This window comes from Chenopodium quinoa, unplaced genomic scaffold (genome assembly GCF_001683475.1).
Source record: "Chenopodium quinoa cultivar QQ74 unplaced genomic scaffold, ASM168347v1, whole genome shotgun sequence".
In the NCBI taxonomy this organism is placed as follows: Eukaryota; Viridiplantae; Streptophyta; class Magnoliopsida; order Caryophyllales; family Amaranthaceae; genus Chenopodium; species Chenopodium quinoa.
Window position 1 is genome coordinate 4,206 of NW_018742407.1, and position 19,339 is coordinate 23,544.

The 19,339-nt window shown below is 41.0% G+C and overlaps 1 protein-coding gene across 1 annotated transcript; it reads left to right on the plus strand.

Moving 5' to 3' along the window:
- Positions 1-4,710: 4,710 nt before the first annotated feature.
- On the plus strand, positions 4,711-16,601 carry LOC110704503 (protein FAR1-RELATED SEQUENCE 7-like). Its single transcript, XM_021882300.1, has 2 exons — positions 4,711-5,271; positions 16,179-16,601. Exons 1-2 carry the CDS (start codon positions 4,711-4,713, stop codon positions 16,599-16,601), a joined length of 984 nt encoding a protein of 327 aa, XP_021737992.1.
- Positions 16,602-19,339: the final 2,738 nt, after the last annotated feature.

The following is a 19,339-nucleotide window of genomic DNA, read 5'->3' on the forward strand; positions in this document are numbered from 1 at the left end:
TGTGCGAGTGTGCTGGCTGGCTGGCCAGGCTGCCTAGCCTTGGTGCTAGGCGCCAGCTGGCAGCCTTGGTAGCCAAGGCAGGCTCCCAGCCAGCCACTTGGCATGGTGGTCCAGTTTTGCTAAGAGGGGACCATTGCATGGTTATTGCCTTGGGGAGCAAGGTGGGTTGGTCCTCTCCCTTGGTGGTCCTCACCTTCTCCCTCTCCTCCTATTGCCACTTGTAACTTGGTGATTGAATTGCAATTTTTTTTTTGTTTTGATTAAAATATAATGGGAAAATTGCAAATCTCCCACATTTATTGTGAATGGGAAATCATGGTTCATTTCCCTATAAATACCAAGGTTTTGGGATTTGGGAAGAACATTTGAGTGGAACTAAAAAGGCATCTCCTTAGAAAGTGAGAAAACCATAAGTTCGTAAAACTCTAGTTTTAATTGGTCAAGTCCCGAATAACCTTCGGGACTAGGACCGCTCGGGTCGGGTTCGTGGGTACGAGCCGTTGGAGACCTTTGCATTTGCGGGGTTCAAGTTTTGAAGTAAGAGCTCGGGATTCGAGCGAAGCACGTGCCAAGGGTAAGAATGTATTTTCTTTCTCTCTCTTAATTGTTGTTTAATTTGTGATCACATGCTTAGTTGCCTTAATTAGTGGGCGGGTCTTGGGCGGGTTTCCACGTAGAGTTGGACTCTACGAAACCCAGCATATTGAAAGTGAAATCCTTAAGTTCTTTAAGCAGTTGCTAGGTTCTAATGCTAATTGCTTGCCTGCTGTTGATCTTATGACTCTTAGGAGTGGTAAGCAACTATCTACTGCTACTATTGATCTTCTTATAGCTCCTGTTACTTGTGATGAAATTGACAGAGCTTTAAAAACCATTGATGATTCCAAGGCCCCTGGTATAGATGGGTTCAATTCTTATTTCTTCAAAAAGGCCTGGAATATGTCAAACAGGATGTATGTGATGGGATTCTTGAGTTATTTATTAGTGGTTCTATGCAGAAGCAATGGAATTGCACCACCATAACTCTTCTTCCTAAAGTTCAGAACCTTACATATGCCAAGGATTTCAGACCTATTACTTGTGGCACTGTAGTGTACAAGCTTGTCACTAAATTTCTTACCGCAAGATTGGGGTTGGTCATTAGTGAGGTTGTTGATGATGCTCAGGCTGAGTTAATCCCAAGGAAACACGTTGGTGACAACATTCTTTTAGCAACTGAGCTTATCAAAGGGTACACTCATAAGTTTGTCTCTCCCAGGTGTATGCTTAAAGTTGATTTGAAAAAGGCTTATGACTCTTTAGAATGGAGTTTCATGCGGACTGTGATGGCTAAGCTTTGTTTTCCTGGAATTTTCATTAACTAGGTCAGGGGATGCCTGGTTTCAGTGTCTTTCTTTATCCTTATTAATAGGATTCCTTCTCCACCTTTTGTAGCAAAGAAAGTTCTCAAGCAAGGTTATCCCATGTCTCCCTTCCTCTTTGCTATAGGAATGGAGTACTTATCTAGATATTTACAGGATTTGAAGCTTAATCCTAACTTCAATTATCATCCTAGGTATGAAAAGCTTTATCTCACCCACTTAATGTTTGATGATGACTTGTTGATGTTTACCAGAGCTGATTAGTGTTCTCTTCAGCTGCTTTTTAATGCTTGGATAAGAGTAAAGTGTATCTAGGGGGTATTTCTAAAGATGAGCAGGTAACTTTGATTAACTTGTTGGGTATGAGCCAAGGGACTATTCCCTTTAAGTACCTAGGATTTCCTCTTTCCTCCAAGAAACTCATTATTAGGCAATGTAAACCTTTAGTTGACAAGGTCACTGCAATGATTGCTACCTGGAGTTTTATACACCTTTCATGTGCTAGTAGGATGCATTTTATCAAGAGTATCCTTTTTGGCATACAGACTTATTGGGCTCAAGATTTTAAAGGAAATTGAAGGTAAGTTCAGAGTTTTTCTTTGCACAGGAAGGTTTAATCCTTCTAAAAAGTCTTTGGTTGCCTGGAATTCTATTTTCTTGCCTAAGGTGAGTTGTGGGTGGAATCTCATCTCTCTCCCTTAACGGAATGTTGCTGCTATTTTTTAAGTTACTTTGGGACATTTCTCATAAAGCAGATAACCTTTAGGTTAAATGGGGTTCACACCTATATTTTAAAAGATAGAGATTTTTGGAATGCTTATGTCCCAAAGAAATGCTCCTGGGTTTTGAAGAATATTTTAAAATACAGGAAGGTTATTAATGATGTTAGAGGATGGGATCGGGTTTTGAAGCATGGGAAAATGAAGATCAAGGAACTATATACTCTTATCAGACCCCAGTAGCCAAAGGTGGAGTAGAAGAGATTGATCTGTAACAATTATGCCTCCCCTAAAAGTGTTTTTGTTCCGTGGTTAGCACTCTGGAACAGGATGATGACCAAAGATAGGCTGATTTCTTGGAGTGTTACTTGTGACCCTATCTGTTTATTGTGTTTGAATACAAATGAGAGTGTTCAGCATCTATTCTTTAACTGTAGCTACTCTCAGGTAGTTTGGTTAAAAGTTCATAAGCTTTTATAGTTTGACAAGAATATCCAGAGGTTTGAGCTTGAGATCAGTTAGATTTAGAGATTTTGTACGAAACCAGGTACAAGGAGGAAGCTTCTTCTTATGTTTCTTACTGAAGCTATTTATAGCATATGGATACAAAGGAGCACCTTTATGTTTACTGGTTCTTGTATTCCAGCAGATAGAGTTTTTTAGGGATATGTTTTTTAGAGTTGCCTATAGATGTATAGAGCCTGACAGGAATCTTGCTGTAATTGTTTTCTTTTTTTACCCTTTTGCAGCTTCTGTTGTCTGGTCCTGCTACTGGTTTAAGCTAAGTCCAGGTAGCTGCCTGCTTTTGTTTGTTTTATAGTTGTTGAAAAACTATTGGCGCATAGCGCCTATTGGTTTGGTAATCAATAGGATGGCAATTCTGAAATTGAAATGAAGTTTGGTGAAGGAAAGTGGGTCATGCTTGTAACGGTACAGTGAAAGCAAAACGGGGGAAGGAAAAAAGGAAAAAAGAAGCGGGATTCCAGAATTGGAAATGGAGGAAAAAAAATGGGGAATGGAAGCTCATGAACAACTGTGACATCACTGTTCTTATATTCTTGAATTTTAAAGACCAAATTGCAAATAAATAGTGGTGAAGTAGAGTATCAGGATGATAAATCAGTTTGGCCACATTTTGGGTATCAATCTAGCCAAAGCATTGGTGGAAGATAGCGAAGTCTGACATGAATGCGCAAGGGAATTGCGATTTGATGCTGAGAATGTAAGTATTTAACTCTGTTAGTGTTGTTTTTTGAAATTGAGGGTTATAATTGAGTATTTGAAGTGGGTAATTATGAAATGTAGAGTCTTTTATTTAGAATAATAGGGTTAGGGTCATTTGTTGTAAATTTCATTTTAACTTCAATGCATGTAATTGAGTCAGTATATGGCTAATTGGTATTGTTTAATTGAGGAAATCTTTGATATGAATGTTGATTGTTCATTGTTATTTGGTAAAATGGGTATTGTACTTGAGTTGATGAAATTTTTGTTTGTATTATAATTTTTGGAATTTGTTTTTCGAATGGGAATGGAGTAAAGGATGAGTATTTCCTAATTCTATTAGTGTAATTAATTTATTTTAGAACCTGTTGGTGTGGGAAAAAAAAGTATTAAGCTTCTGCTTTTTCCTTGACAGTGATTGGATTGTGGGTATGCATGGGAAGTTGATGTGGTTGGATTGATTTATTATGAATTATGTGATGATATAGTATGTTGGGTTCGGTGTTTTTGTGTATGATTTGGTTATTGGTTGTTTGTTGTAATGCTTTATCTAGAATAAGTCATGGTTGTGTATGTAAATTAGGTGGATGTTTGTGATGGATATGAAGATGGTGGCGAGGATGATGTATCTGTTTATGAGGAGAGATTAGAGAGTGATGATGGATTTAAAGAAGGAGATGAGCAGGAGGTTGAATAGGGGGGAGGTCTGGAGGTTAAGGATAAGGGGGCAGATTTATGAGGAAGATGAAGTTGAGCCTAGTGAAGAAGGGGAGTTTGATGGAGGTGGTGTAGAAGGTTCCTCATTCATAACCCCAAAGAAGAACACGGTAATTGTGAACACTATGTTTGGTGTGGAAGAGGAAGTACCACCCCTAACATTGGGCATGGTATTTGGGGGTTGGGATGAGTTGGATACCTATTTCTGGAGTTATGCTAGACAAAATGGTTTTGGTATAGTGAGGGCTGCTTCTAGGTGGGTGGATGTGAAGAAGGAATTGGAAAAGGGAAAGTGTTGTAAGGAGAGAAGGAATGCTAAGTGGACTTGTGACTGTTATGGTTATGCTTCAAGGAAGCGTAAACAGGATGCACTGAAGGAAGGGTTGTTGCAAGATGAGGAGACAATTCTGATTCGGAAGACTAAAAAGTGCGGTTGTCTTGTGGAGTTGTATGCCAATGTTAATGAGGATGGGAACTGGGTTGTTCAAAGGCTGAATTTGGAGCACAAAGGTCACATTATTACGCCAGGAAAGTCAAAGGATGTAACGATGTACCGGAAGCACGAGTTAATGGTGAAAAACAATCACTTGGTCAAGCAGGTGCATATGGCGAAGAAGTCTAAGGTGAAGGTATCCTAAATGTACAGTTGTTAAGGAAGAGAGCGTAATGAAGTGGAGGAGATGAAATTAATGCAAAAAGACTTGGAGAATGCAGTGGCTCAGAAAACCAGACTCGAGCTTACTGAGGGTGATGCAAATGGCATGATAGAATACTTCAACAAAATAAGTGCCGACAATCAGAATTTTTTCCATCTATGTCGGTTTGGGAAGGAGGGCGCATTACAAGATGTTGTGTGGGTAGACGCGAGGAGTAGAGCTGCGTATGAGGAGTTTGGAGATGTTGTGTGTTTTGACAGTAAGTATTTGACAAACAAATTTCACCTTCCCTTTGCTGTGTCTGTCGGTGTGAACCATCATAGGCAGAGTATTTTGTTTGGGTGTGCATTGATTTCTCGGGAGATGGCGGAGACGTATGAGTGGGTGTTGAGGACTTGGCTACATTGCATGGGGTTTAAAGCTCCTATCTCAATCCTAACGGATCAAGATCCGGCGATTAGGAAAGCTGTAAACTTGACTATGCCTGAGAGTTGCCATAGGTGGTGCATATGGCACATACTTCAGAAGTTTTCGAGGTATGTTGGTAAGCATGAGGACTATGAAGCTGAGAAGGATGAGTTTGAAAATATCATTGTAGTTTAGATGCTGATGAATTTGTAGATCGTTGGGCGGACGCAATTGATTATTACATACTAAGAGATAATAGTTGGCTTGAAGGTACTAAAAGGAATGGTGTCCTTCCAACAAGTGTATTCTTCCGATAGAGGGTTCAGAATTATTACAGAGCTAATTCTTCAATAAGGTCAAGTGATCGGAATGCCTAGGTGGAGGCCGCTTCCGATCAGTAATATCAATATACAATTGATGTTACAGCTTAATCTTAACTGAACCCTTCGGGTCGAACCCAATCGAATCACCGATCCGAGACGACGAATTAATCCGAAAGGATTTAATGAGGCAGCAGAGTTTTACGAATACAGACGTCGGATATCGAGCCTAGGGCGTCGAGACCGAGCATCGCAAAATCACAAAGCAACAAGTACGAACATAGCCCTAGCACCACACTGGCCTAGCCATGTGGATGCTAGGCTAGTTCAGGCTAGCATGCACCTAGAATGGCTAGGCGCAAGCCTAAGCACACTAGGCGCCTAAGCATCGCAGCCTAGGTGCACCATCTCAGCCTAGGCGCTACCTGGCAGCCTATCGCAAGCAATAGGTGCACCAGGAGCACCGAGCAACCCATCGCAGCTATCGCAGCCCTAGCATGAGGCTGGGCACCATTGCTGCCCATCGCAGGCACCAGGCGCACCATCACAGGCACTGGGTGCTGCGTGCGTGCGTGCTTGGCATGGAAGCACCTTCGCTAACACCAAGTGCTAGCATGGGTGCCTGGCGAGCATTGGCGCAGCTTGCGTGCTGGCTTTGTGCTAGCCTTCACATGGCAGCATCAAGCAGCGCACCATGCATATGCGAAGGCCTGGGCGCCAGCGTATTGCTAGGCCACGCACAGCAGCCAGCATCACCACGCACCAAGGCTGCTGTGTGATGCATGGGTGTGCGTGTGGTGCGAGGCCAATGCACGCTGTGCATGGCTAGTGCGCATGGTGCGTGGCTAGTGCGTGTGCGAGAGATGCTGCGAAGGTATGTGTGCGTATGGTTCGAGACAAAGGGGGCCAGCATGCGTGGCTCGCTAGCAGCACGCATGCTGGATGCGCGAGGTATGTGTGTATGTGCGTGGGATGCTGGGGCCAGCACCAGCACGCACCAGCGCCTAGCACTGGCACGCACCAACGCCAAGCATCGTCCAACACCAAGCAGCACTGCCTGGCTGGGATGCGAAGGCTGCTTGGTGGGCTGTTGCTAGCTGGTTGGGCATGCTGGCAGTGCCAGCTGGCTGCCAGCCCAGCAGCATGCTTGAGGCGGTTTTGTGAGGAGAGTGGGGACCAAGGCTTAGAGCCATGCCTTGGGGAGTAAGGCAATGGTCCCCCCCAAGGTTCATGGTCCTCACCTAACTCTCTCTCCCCTTGACACTTGTTGCAGTGTGATTGGATTTATTTATTAATTTATTTTAGAAATAAATTAATTAGCAAAATTATTCATTCTCCCACATTGGTTGGGGAATGAAGTTCAAGGGTTCATTTCCCTATAAATACCAAGCTTGGGTATTAGGAAATGAACAACCTTGAGTGGAATTAAAAAGGCAACTCTAAGTAAGAGTAAACCTTTAATTCGTAAAACTCATAGTTATTTTGTCCGGGTCTTGACTAACCTTCAAGACTTAGGACGGTCGGGTCGGGTCGAGGGTACGATCCGTCGGAGATCTCGTATTTTCGGGATTTTGAAGTAAGAGCTTTGGGAGCGAAGCACTCGTCAAAGGTATAATTCTTGTTCTTAATCTTGTTTGATTAAGTTTAATATGCTTGTTAATGGTTTTAATTAAGGGGGCGGGTCTTGGAGGGTTTCCTACCGCGTAGTGTCGGGTCACTACGAAACCCTACAGTGGTATCGGAGCCACGCTCCTTTTAATAGCACGCAATTATTTTTTAATTAAGGTGTTTTATTAGAATTTAATTTTCTGGTTCATGTTCTTATAATTAGATTAGATGCTCGTTTTAATTAATTTTAAAACTCGATTTTATTTTCGATTTGGCTGTCGAACCCAGATTTTGGCTCAAAAATAGTGATTTTTGGGTGGAATCGACATTCTGGAACAGATTCAACCCTTTTAGGACTGTCCAGAAGCCAAATTCGAACCAGAAACCCAATTTTTCTGGGGGTTTTTCGTTTTTCTACGAAAATTTTAATTCTTTTTAAGCCTTAAATAATGCAAGCATTACAAGGTTAGATTAAATGCACATTTGCATCACTAATCTACTGGTTTTAAAATATCCTTAAGCATAATAATGGAGTTTTTATTAGTGCTTAAGTTGATATACCAATTTTTCACATAAACTTTCTTTTCACAAATTTTGCAAATAAATTTCAATAAAGTGTGAAAACTTGTTGTGATTTTGTATTTTATGTTCCCAAATAATGTTAAAGTTCTAATCTTTAAATGTTTAAATGATTGGAACCCTAACCCTAATTTCCATGTTGAACAAAGTTTGGATTTTTTCATGTTTTGGTTGATTAAAATCCATCAAGTTCAATTTACTTGTGAGTAAAAATTTGATTAAATCTTCATATTGGAAGATGTAATCTTGGTATTTTACACAAGTATGCAAGTTGGAAATTTTGTATCATTGGATGGTTAATTTATTTTTCCATCTCCATTTGTCAAAATCCATCATTAATTTGCATATTGGCAAGATTATTTTTAGACATAGCTCATTTTTTTTAAGCATAAAATTAGACCTAATTTTGTTCAAAAATTGAAATTTTGGATAATTTAGGCTTTGTTGCACCAATAAAATAAATTTTATTTAAGTGGGACTTAATTTTATTTTATTTTATCATCCCTCAAATTAATTCTAAAATGTAATTTGGAATTAATTATTGTCACACACAAATCAGAATTAAAAATCCGAGGAAATGCACGCAAATCGACGCAAAACCGCAAGCGTCACCATGGCTAGCCGGGCTGCCTAGCAGCCCACATGTGGCTGCCTATAATGTACGCAAGGCCATTGCACCAATGCGCGTGGCTGCTGTGTGGCAGTGGGAGTGGTGTGCTGCCATAAGTGCTAGGTGCATGGTAGGGCTGCTGGAATTGCTTGTGCGTGCTGCTGGGCAGCGAGGCAGCAAGCTCCAGCCAGCCTGCCAGACGCTGCCAGGCCACCAGCTAGCAAGCTAGCATGCGCAGCATGCGTAGCGAGCTGCTAGTGTTGGCTGGCACAGCATGCCATGCTGGGCGTGGCACAGCACAGCAAGCGCAGCACATGAGCTGCCTAGCAGCCATGGTGCGCATTCCACCTAATTCTTGTGTGGGTTATTTTGCTTGATTTTGAGCTATGCGTTTTTGCGAAAATTTGGCCATTTTAATAATTTAAATAATTATTTTAACGAGGCAAAAAACCTCGGTTTCAATTTTGCAAAATTTTGACAAATTATGGGTTATGCCGACTTAATTAATCGGATTAATTAAGTACGGATGCGGAATTTAGTGGGAGCTTAATTAAGTGCGTTAGCATTTTGCGTTTAGAAATAATGGATTACACCACTTTGACTAGTTTTAATTAGGCGCGTTAATTGGATTAACCACCTAAGTTAGTTACTAGTTTTGCGTGTTTAATTATGTATTTCGTAAAATTTGCATGGGCCATTCACAAATAGTGAATGGGTGAATGGAAGATTGTTTTCAAAACAGGTCTTTGAAAATGGCAACTAGTGGGGCCCGACTAGGATAGAAAATACGGACTGCGTTCCGTTATGTATTTTTTTAAATCTAAATACGGTCTGTGAACCGTTAAGTATTTTTGTACTATTAGATTAATCTTTAGTCGTTCTAGCTAGCTTATTTTATTTCATTTTGGCTAACATGTCTCAAGACGGCGTTTCGACGAAGACGAGCCAAGATGAAGACCCATGGAAATTGAAGATTTCAAGGGGTCATGCTAGTTGCCAAATGCATCTATTTTATGCCTTATAATTATATATTGTTATTATATATGATTTCTAGATGCATGTCTAGGATTTCTATTATGTTGCGAAGATTAGTTAAGTTCACTTAAATCAACCAACATAGAAACCCTAGGTCCCTTAATAATATTGAGCTAAAATTTTGTCGTTCCAAGAACAACACTTACCGAACTAATGCGCGTACGTGATGGATTACGCCAAAACGAGGCATCACTACTTCCCTAGGAACGTAAGGTATACTAGGTATAACAAGTTTTCTTGGTTAAGCTCAACGATATCAGTAAGGAGTCCTTAGATGTCGTTGCAAAAGAGATAAAATGTCAAAGATGCATTAGATGCGACATTTTATCAAACCGAGAGTAGCTTGGAGCTATTAGCAATTGGATTGCTTACCTTAAGATATTTAATGATTAAGACAAGCCAAATCATGCTTAACCATTTCTTGATCTTTGGGATCTCAGAATCATTTTATTCTCGCCCATAAGGGACAATTTTAAATGCGTGGATAAAATGCTCAATAAGATTGAATATATGCATGAACGTTTTAAATTTCAAACTTATTGATGTATGAATGGTTTTTCACTTCAAATTCTTTCAATTGTAGAACAATGTCTGCAAGTAACTCAAACAACAACCATATGTGCCCGAAACTCCCCGAAAAGTTAGCTATCAAGCTTAACTTAACAAACCTTGAAGAATGGGAAGAAGAACTCAGGAGAACTCTCCGGAGTTGTTCCAAAGAGTATGTTCTGGATACTTCCCTCCAACCCTCTGTTCCAAGAAACTCTTGAGTGACAAAACTTATTGTGCATGGTCAAAAGATTTCAAATAGTGTCACAAATCATGGCTAACTCCATCCCGGAAGAATGGAAAGAAAAAATTCCATTCTCTTTCCCACACTTATTCCTTGGAGGACTAAGGGATGTTGTCGTATGAGATTCTCTAAGAGTTTCAACGACAACTATGATGGACTCTTGTTTGAAGTGACTAGGTCACTTACAAACATGAATGTAAAGCCATCGGATCAAGGTTGTCTTGCGAAAGAGAGATACCATCTTTAGTACAGTCTGCAACACTAAGTTGAGGTCGGGTATGCCCCTCCGACCCCATGTGGCAAGAATGACTAAGCTCTTCAAGCACATGGAACTCCTCGGAATTCCACTAGAAGATGGAATGGCTGGTCATATTATGCTCACTTCACTCCACTCAGGATATGATGCACTAAAGGCATATATTTCTGAATCGAAGGAGACACATTCCTTGAAGAATGTGGTGGAAGTACTTCACCAAGCCAACTCATTTGGGGCAACCAAAAGACCGTCAAGAAGGAGGGATTTCAAGGTTAAGGCTAAGATGCGTTGCTCCTATTGTGGAGGGCAAGGCCACTTCAAGAGAGAATGCAAGCTCTTTCGGGAAGAGGAGGAAGAAGAATAGAACATCCGCCTCAGGTATCTTCCTTAACACTTGTGAATTAAGCTTATCATAGGTATTAGATACCAAGTATGACTCACTTAATGTTGCTTTTTCAGGAACCAAGTGAGAAGCTTATCAAGTGTTGGTGCAAGAGCAAGAAGACGACGAAGATGGTTTTTCGGTCGTGCTTGCATGCACTATTTTGTCTATGACATTTAATTAAACTAATTCTAGTTTTTCATCATGCTTTGAACATACTATGATCCACGGTGTTGGAAACCTAGGAATTTTGGATGTAAGACTTTGACAATAGTTGTTTCAAGTTTGTCTTACAAATTTATGTTCAATTAAAATTGCATGTTTTACATATGATTAGACAAAAGTTGATACCACTAGCTAAGACCATCGAGTCGAATCAAACCTACTTGTGGCATTGTCGTCTTGGCCATATTAACATCAAGCGCATCAAGAAACTTTTTCAAGAAGGTGTTCTTAACTCATTCGACTTAGAGTCGTTTGAAAATTGCGAAGGATGCTTATTAGGCAAGATGATAAAACATCCATTCTCCAAGTTGGGAGAAAGGGCAAGTGACTTATTAGGTCTAATACACACGGATGTATGTGGACCAATGAGCACACCCACAAGACAAGGTTACCGATATTTCATCACTTTCAGCGACGATTATAGTAGATATGGCTATATCTACTTAATGTCGAATAAATATGAATCCTTTGAAAAGTTTAAAGAATTTCAGAAAGAAGTTGAAAATCAACTTGGCAAGAATATTAAAGCACTTCGATCGGATCGAGGTGGCGAATATTTGAGCCATGAATTCGACGATCACTTGAAAGAAAATGGCATTCTTTCAGAGTTGACACCTCCCGGAACTCCTCAATGGAACGGAGTGTCTAAACGGAGGAATCGAACCTTGTTAGACATGGTTCGATCAATGATGGGTCTTAGTGAACTCCCTATCTCTTTCTAGGGACATGCGCTACAAATTGCAGCACTAACACTGAACAGAGCTCCGTCAAAACTTTTGAAAAGACTCCATATGAATTATGGACTAAGAAGCCTCCTAGGTTGTCTTTTCTCAAGATTTGGGGATGCGAAGCATATGTCAAGCGATTAATTTCGGACAAACTTCACCCCAAATGGGATAAGTGTTTCTTTGTGGGATATCCAAAAGAAACCAAAGGGTATTACTTCTACAATAAATCCGAGAACAAAGTTTTTGTTGCTCGTGATGGTGTCTTTTTGGAGAAGGATCACCTTTCCAAAATAATAAGTGGGAGGAAAATCGAACTCGACGAAGTTCGAGAGGACGAGCAACAATCTCAGCCTGACAAAACTGACAATCTAGATACTTTGGAAGCATCTAAGAAGATTGGTCAGAATCAAACAGACAATGTAAATTCTCAACCTATTACCCTTCGTAAGTCGCAACGGCAAAGATCTCAACCAGACAGATACCTCGGTATCGTCTTAACCGATGATCAGGACATCGTAGTCATGGATGGTGATGAGCCGGCGACATACAAGCAAGCTATGACAATCCCCGACTCTGCAAAATGGCAAGAGGCCATGAAATCCGAGATGGACTCCATGTCTGAAAATCAAGTCTGGGACTTGGTGAATTTGCCCGAAGGTTATACACCCATTGGTTGCAAATGGATCTTCAAACTGAAGACAGACAAAGATGTAAATGTATCAATATACAAAGCTAGACTGGTGGCAAAAGGTTATAGACAAGTCCACGGGATTGACTATGACGAAACTTTTTCACCAGTTGCAATGCTAAAATCCGTCCGGATCGTCCTAGCGATTGCTGCATATTACGATTATGAAATATGGCAAATGGATGTCAAAACCGCCTTCCTTAATGGAATTTTGGAAGAAACTGTGTATATGACACAACCAGAAGGTTTTGTTCATCCAGGCAACGCTGGAAAGGTTTGCAAGCTGAAGAAGTCTATTTATGGACTAAAGCAAGCCAACAGAAGTTGGAATCTGTGATTTGATGAAGCCATTAGCAAGTTTGGTTTTATCAAGAATCCAGATGAATCTTGTGTATACAAGAAGGTCAGTGGGAGTGATATTGCATTCCTAGTCCTGTATGTCGATGACATACTTCTCATTGGAAACAACACAAAATTGTTGGAGTCCGTAATGGGCTGGTTGGGAAAGTGCTTTTCAATGAAGAACTTAGGAGAGGCATAGTACATATTAGGCATCAAGATCTACAGGGATAGATCTAAGAGGATGATTGGATTAAGCCAAAGTACTTACATTGATAAGGTACTAGCTCGATTCCACATGGAGAATGCAAAAAGAGGGCATTTACCCATGTCCCATGGCGTAACTCTCAGCAAGAAACAGTACCCACAAACACCTGTTGAGCGAGAAAGAATGAATCAGATACCATATGCTTCGCTAATCAGATCGATTATGTATGCCATGATATGTACAAGGCCAGATGTATCGTATGCCCTAAGTGCAACGAGTCGATACCAATCGAACCCAGGAGAGGCGCATTGGACTGCGGCCAAGAACATCCTTAAGTACCTGAAAAGGAACAAGGATAAATTCCTGGTCTATGGAGGCCACAAAGAACTGGTTGTTGAAGGTTACACCGACGCTAGCTTCCAGACTGACAGAGACGACTTCAAGTCACACTCGGGGTACATATTCTGTCTGAATAGAGGAGCGTTTAGCTGGAAGAGTGCCAAGCAGAGCACCACTGCAGACTCTACAACTGAAGCCGGGTACTTGGCCGCTTCAAAAGCTGCCAAGGAAGCTGTTTGGATTCGCAAGTTCAGTAGCGAACTTGGTGTTGTACCCTCAATCAAGGGGCCGATAGACCTCTATTGTGATAACAATGGAGCTATCGCTCAGGCCAGGGATACGAGAGAGCACCAGAAGGTCAAACACGTGCAAAGGCGATTTCACATGATAAGGGAATGGAAATCCGAAGGTGAAATCAGAATTTATAAGATTGGCACGGATGATAATGTAGCCGATCCTTTGACTAAACCGCTGCCTCAAGTGAAACACAACAAGCACATTGAGCCGATGGGAATCAAGCATGTTGGAGACTAGCTTTGAAATTCCCTGTACATGTGTTTTAATTAAATAGGATATTTAATGTAAGACACTATATTAAAACCATTCATTAATGGAGTAATTAATTTTTGTGCAAAATTATCATTCACTCCATTACTATTTAATTGTGGTTTAGAATTAAATAATGAGTCCATTCGATTTACGGAAATATTCAGAACGGGGTATCAAGACCATGTCTTGGATAAAGAAACACCTGTTAAGCGAACATTTAATATTAAATCGAAAATTTTCCCTAATCGAGGTCATCTAACAGATGGATGATTGATGACCGCCATAGATTAGTGTGTAGTATGATTTACAGCACCGTTTCTTGTGTTGCGAGGACGTGACGGTCATAAATCATTTGCACAGGCACAGTTTGGAACTGTACTGGATAAGACCTATGAGAGTACTTGTTTCCTCATTATGACTATCGAAACTTGTTTCCTCCAACCATGAGTACTGTGAAGTTTTCTTGTTTGAGTACTAGACTCTTTGATGTTTCCAAACATCTGCCGTAACTGGGGATCATAACGGGAACACTCAGGAGATGTTGGATATCGAGCCTAGGGCGTCAAGACCGAGCGTCGCGAAATCACAAAGCAACAAGTACGAACATAGCCCTAGCACCACACTGGCCTAGCCATGTGGATGCTAGGCTAGTTATGGCTAGCATGCACCTAGCATGGCTAGACGCAAGCCTAAGCACACTAGGTGTGCTAGGCGCGCCATCGCGGCCTAGGTGCACCATCGCAGCCTAGGCGCAGCCTGGCAGCCTATCACAAGCAATAGGCGCACCAGGTGCACCGAGCAACCCATCGCAGCTATCGCAGCCCTAACATGAGCACTGGGTGCTGCGTGCGTGCGTGCTTGGCATGGCAGCACCACGCTGGCACCAAGTGCTAGCATGGGTGTCTGGCTAGCATTGGCGCAGCATGCGTCCTGGCTTGTGTGCTAGCCTTCGCATGGAAGCACCAAGCAGCGCACCATGCATATGCGAGGGCCTGGGCGCCAACGTATTGCTAGGCCACGCACAACAGCCCAACATCACCACGCACCAAGGCTGATGTGTGATGCGTGGGTGTGCGTGTGGTGCGAGGCCAATGCACGCTGTGCATGACTAGTGCGCATGGTGCGTGGCTAGTGCATGTGCGAGAGATGCTGCGAAGGTTTGTGTGCGTATGGTGCGAGACAAAGGGGGCCAGCATTCGTGGCTTGCTAGCAGCACGCATGATGGATGCGCGAGGTGTGTGCGTATGCGCGTGGGATGCTGGGGCCAGCGCCTAGCACTGGCACGCACCAGCGCCCAGCATCGTCCAACACCAAGCAGCACTGCCTGGCTGGGATGCGAAGGCTGCTTGGTGGGCTGGTGTTAGCTGGCTGGGCATGCTGGTAGTGCCAGCTGGCTGCCAGTCCAGCAGCATGCTTGAGGCGGTTTTGTGAGGATAGTGGGGACCAAGGCTTAAAGCCATGCCTTGGGGAGCAAGGCAATGGTCCCCCCAACGTACATGGTCCTCACCTAACTCTCTCTCTCCCCTTGACACTTGTTGCATTGTAATTGGATTTATTTATTCATTGGTTGGGGAATGAAGTTTAAGGGTTCATTTCCCTATAAATACCAAGCTTGGGTATTGGGAAATGAACAACCTTGAGTGGAATTAAAAAGGCAACTCTAAGTAAGAGTAAACCTTTGATTCGTAAAACTCATAGTTATTTTGTCCGGGTCTTGACTAACCTTCAAGACTTAGGACGGTCGGGTCGGGTCGAGGGTACGATCCGTCGGAGATCTCGTATTATCGAGATTTTTAAGTTAGAGCTCTTTGGGATCGAAGCACGCGTCAAAGGTATAATTCTTGTTCTTAATCTTGTTTGATTAAGTTTAATATGCTTGTTAATTGTTTTAATTAAGGGGGCGGGTCTTGGTGGGTTTCCTTTCGCGTAGTGTCGGGTCACTACGAAACCCTACAGGTACTACACGTCCATATGTTCTTTTTTGTTTTTTTTTTTGTTGTTGATTGTTAGTGATTTCTGTTAGAGTATGCAGATGGTATTGTAGCTGGCTGTGTGCAGGGGACTGGAAGCTGTTTCAGTTCTGACTTAGAATAGGAGCAGGTTTAGTGGTAGAATTTTGTATCACTGAATGTTATTTTTTTTCCAATTTTCTTATTTGTGTCACATTTGGGAGACAGTGAATGTACCATTCACAAGAGTCCAGGTGTATGAGGTTTGTTTGGTTTTAGATAAGCCAGTAATTGCAATTTTATAATATCATGTAGGCTTGATTAAGGAAAGGCACATGTGGATCCCAGCGTATTAGAAGCATTTATTCAGGGCCGGGATGAAAACGACCCAACGATCGGAAAGTTTCAATCACTTTTTCAAAGGTTATGTTGATAAGCATACAACGCTGTCTTAATTTGTGCTTCAATACTGCGATGCAATGTAGATAAGGGCCGAGTCAGAAAGAATTGCAGACTCCAACACAATACGGTACGTCAGGCATTTATCTATCGATTTCCTAGCAGAGGAAGTGTTCCAGAAGTGTTACACGGACGCCAAATTTAAAGAAGTTCAGCGGGAGTGCAAGAGGATGTTGAACGTACGTCGCCTAGATGACTATGAAGTTGGTGAGAATCAAGTTGAGTTGGTTATTGAGGATCGAGTGTGGATCAAGCCAAAATATGCAAAGAAAGAATCTGTGACTAAGATTCGGAGATGCTACAGGATGTGCTATGACAGTAATACATATGAAGCAAGGTGTGACTGTAAACAGTTTGAGTGCCATGGAATAATTTGTCGACATATGATCTTTGTGAATGACCATTGTGGTGTTTCCATTGTTCCTGAGAAGTATATTCTACGTCGTTAGAGGAAGTATATTCAAAGAAAACACACACAAGTGAAAGTAGCTTACCATGATCCACTTAAAATCGATGAAGCCAGGCAATATCACAAAGTGATAGGGATGTATGAACTTATTTGCTCAAAGGCTTCAGCTTGTAAAGAGGGTGTTGAGGCTGTGGCAGACTTGTTGCAATTTATGGACCTCAGAGTCGATGAAGTGTTGGGAATGGTTGCCAAAAGATAGGAACAGGCAGCTAAGGATAATGAGAACGAAGGTGAGGATGATGGCGTACAAGGTGTTATTTAGACGCCTTCTTATGTGGCTTTGAACAAGGGGCCTGGTTGTACAAATAAACTAGCAACACATGCATCTGGGTTGGGGAATACAATCCATACACCAGTTAGTACCTTTATGGGGAGTTGTGATGGATCTGTCCCGACAGTGATGAAGGATCCACCGCTGCCTAAGAAGAAGGCCCATCGTACAACAACATGAGGTATCCATCTTGCAAAGAGAAAAAGGGAAAAGAAAAGGCTGTTAGGGCAAAAAATGAAGCAAAGAAGAAAGCTGCGGCAGCACATAACAGTATGTCATCGTCAACAAATGACTATTTACGATCGGTTAGAGGGATTCAAATGAGGGATGTGGATGGTTCTTTAGGGTACTTCACTTCTGTTAGGGGAACAAATTCTGGTGGTTTTTTTGCAAGTGTACTAGGTACTCCTGGTACATCAGGTTCCAATCACTTGTAATGTAATTGATTCAACTGGTTGATTAATGCATTGGAATGTATTTGTTGTTTGAACATGTTGCAGTGGTACACTTATCGTGCATGAACTGTACCAATGGGCAGTTATATTCATGTGTTTAAAATAAAGGTGGTTACATGAATAGTTTCTTGTGAATGTGTACCTTATGATTCACAGATTGATCTTGTAATCAGGGTGGTACATTCTCAGCATCTGTAGGATTTGAAGGTCAGAGTAGACGTTGTTGGTGTTGTTGTAAAATTTTATTGTTGTTGTTCTGTTTATATGTCCTAAATTTTTGCTTTTGATACAACGTAAACTAATATAGGTTTGTTTGATTATGGAGTAGCCGAGAACAATACAACTAATATTATAAACTACTGTGTTTGTGTGTGTTGTTTTGAACTGTAAAACATATTATTACATACAACAGAAACACAAATTTAACAAATCATAATCTCTAAGTTAAAAAAAGAAATGTCAGTATACAGATAATATATATTATACATGACGGATGAGTAGACCATGTACTATTTTATAAAACACGCTTATTTCCCTAACACATTTACAAGTTAAACAAGATATTGTATTTTCAGCATCCTCCTCATAAAGACCAGCCCATGCAGATAAGTTCTTCTCGTGTTGTAGTTTTTGTTTGCAAAATAATTGCGGCTGTGGCATATAATCTACGAGGAACTTATTTCTCATCCAATTTGACCTCGCCATGTCACGTAACTTCCTTCTGCACTGGACGATCCCTGCAGATCTGATGTTGTTGATAGTGTTCTCCAAAAGCTTAACACCTTTTTCTTCTTCCCCGGTGTATATATATATGAGGCTTACTATATATGCTGCCTCTGTATTTTGCAATGCAGTTGCTCTTTCCAACCTCTTCAACCCTTCGTCAACCACCACATAGTTGAAGTATTGTCGCTATAGTAACGTAAAATACAAAATTTTTAACAATTATCAACATGTTTTTTTTAATATTATAATGAATAAAATTGTCAAGTAATAAGAAAGAAGCCTTATAAATCCAAACTCAAGCAGAGCTTCAGGATGTTCATTCTCCACGCACTTCATGAAGAATGCGTCTGCCTCTTCTCGGTGTGACCACCTTCGTGTTTGAATCCAAAGGAGGTGAATTTGTTGAAGGACCCTCTTTTCTTCGGCTATCCTTCTCAGGGTCTTGCAACTTTTTTCATGTCATACGCCAGAAATTACATTATTAAAATCTTTGTGTATAGGGGGATGAGAAATAGAGTAAAAATTATAAGTAAAATGAAATCCTACTTTATTTTGCACCAAATAAATCTGCAGGAGATGACTTAGCAACCCAACAAAGAATGGTCTCTAACATTTCCAATGGAAAGATGTCAACCATGGAAGTTTAAATTTTTCGCCTTTTCGCTACTACATCCATTTTTTTTTTTTGGTGTTTTTATGGAGTCTGACCTCTGTTTTTTGGAATAGAAGGAAGTCTGTAATTTTTAAATCTTTGTTTATCTTTGAAAATGTTTGAGATGAGTAACTTAGTTAGTGAAATGCCTGATATATAGACTGTAAATGACAGTTGACATTCTGCAAGGGAGTGGATGTAGTGGGTTTGAGATGTAATGATGATGGTTAATCAATTTTAAGCGCAAATGATGAATTACTAGGGGAGATAAATAAATCCGGCACGCATAATCTAGGGAACTGCCATTTCCCAGACCCTTCACTTCAATTCGTCATTTCAACGCATGCATAAAATAATTAATGGTACATGTCTTAAGCAATAAGTGTACCACTGAAATATGTTTGTGCTTATTGCAATCCAACTTTGTGTGATTTTATGTTTGTACTTGTTAGTGAAGTATACGTTATACTGATTACAATTTTAGGTATGGGATAATAAAAATTAAAAAAATGTTGGAATTTTACAAAGAAGAATGAAAACGGAAAAAATTTTGTAGCACCACATTAGCATTTGTCGTTACATGTTGTTACATTAGCACCACATTAGCATTTGGC

Bases quoted from the DNA above. Each gene is read 5' to 3' on its own strand.
- LOC110704503 (XM_021882300.1), top strand. From the start codon at position 4,711: ATGCAAAAAGACTTGGAGAATGCAGTGGCTCAGAAAACCAGACTCGAG. The intron at 5,272-16,178 runs GTAGTTTAGATG...GATGCAATGTAG, and splicing joins ATGAGTTTGAAAATATCATT to ATAAGGGCCGAGTCAGAAAG.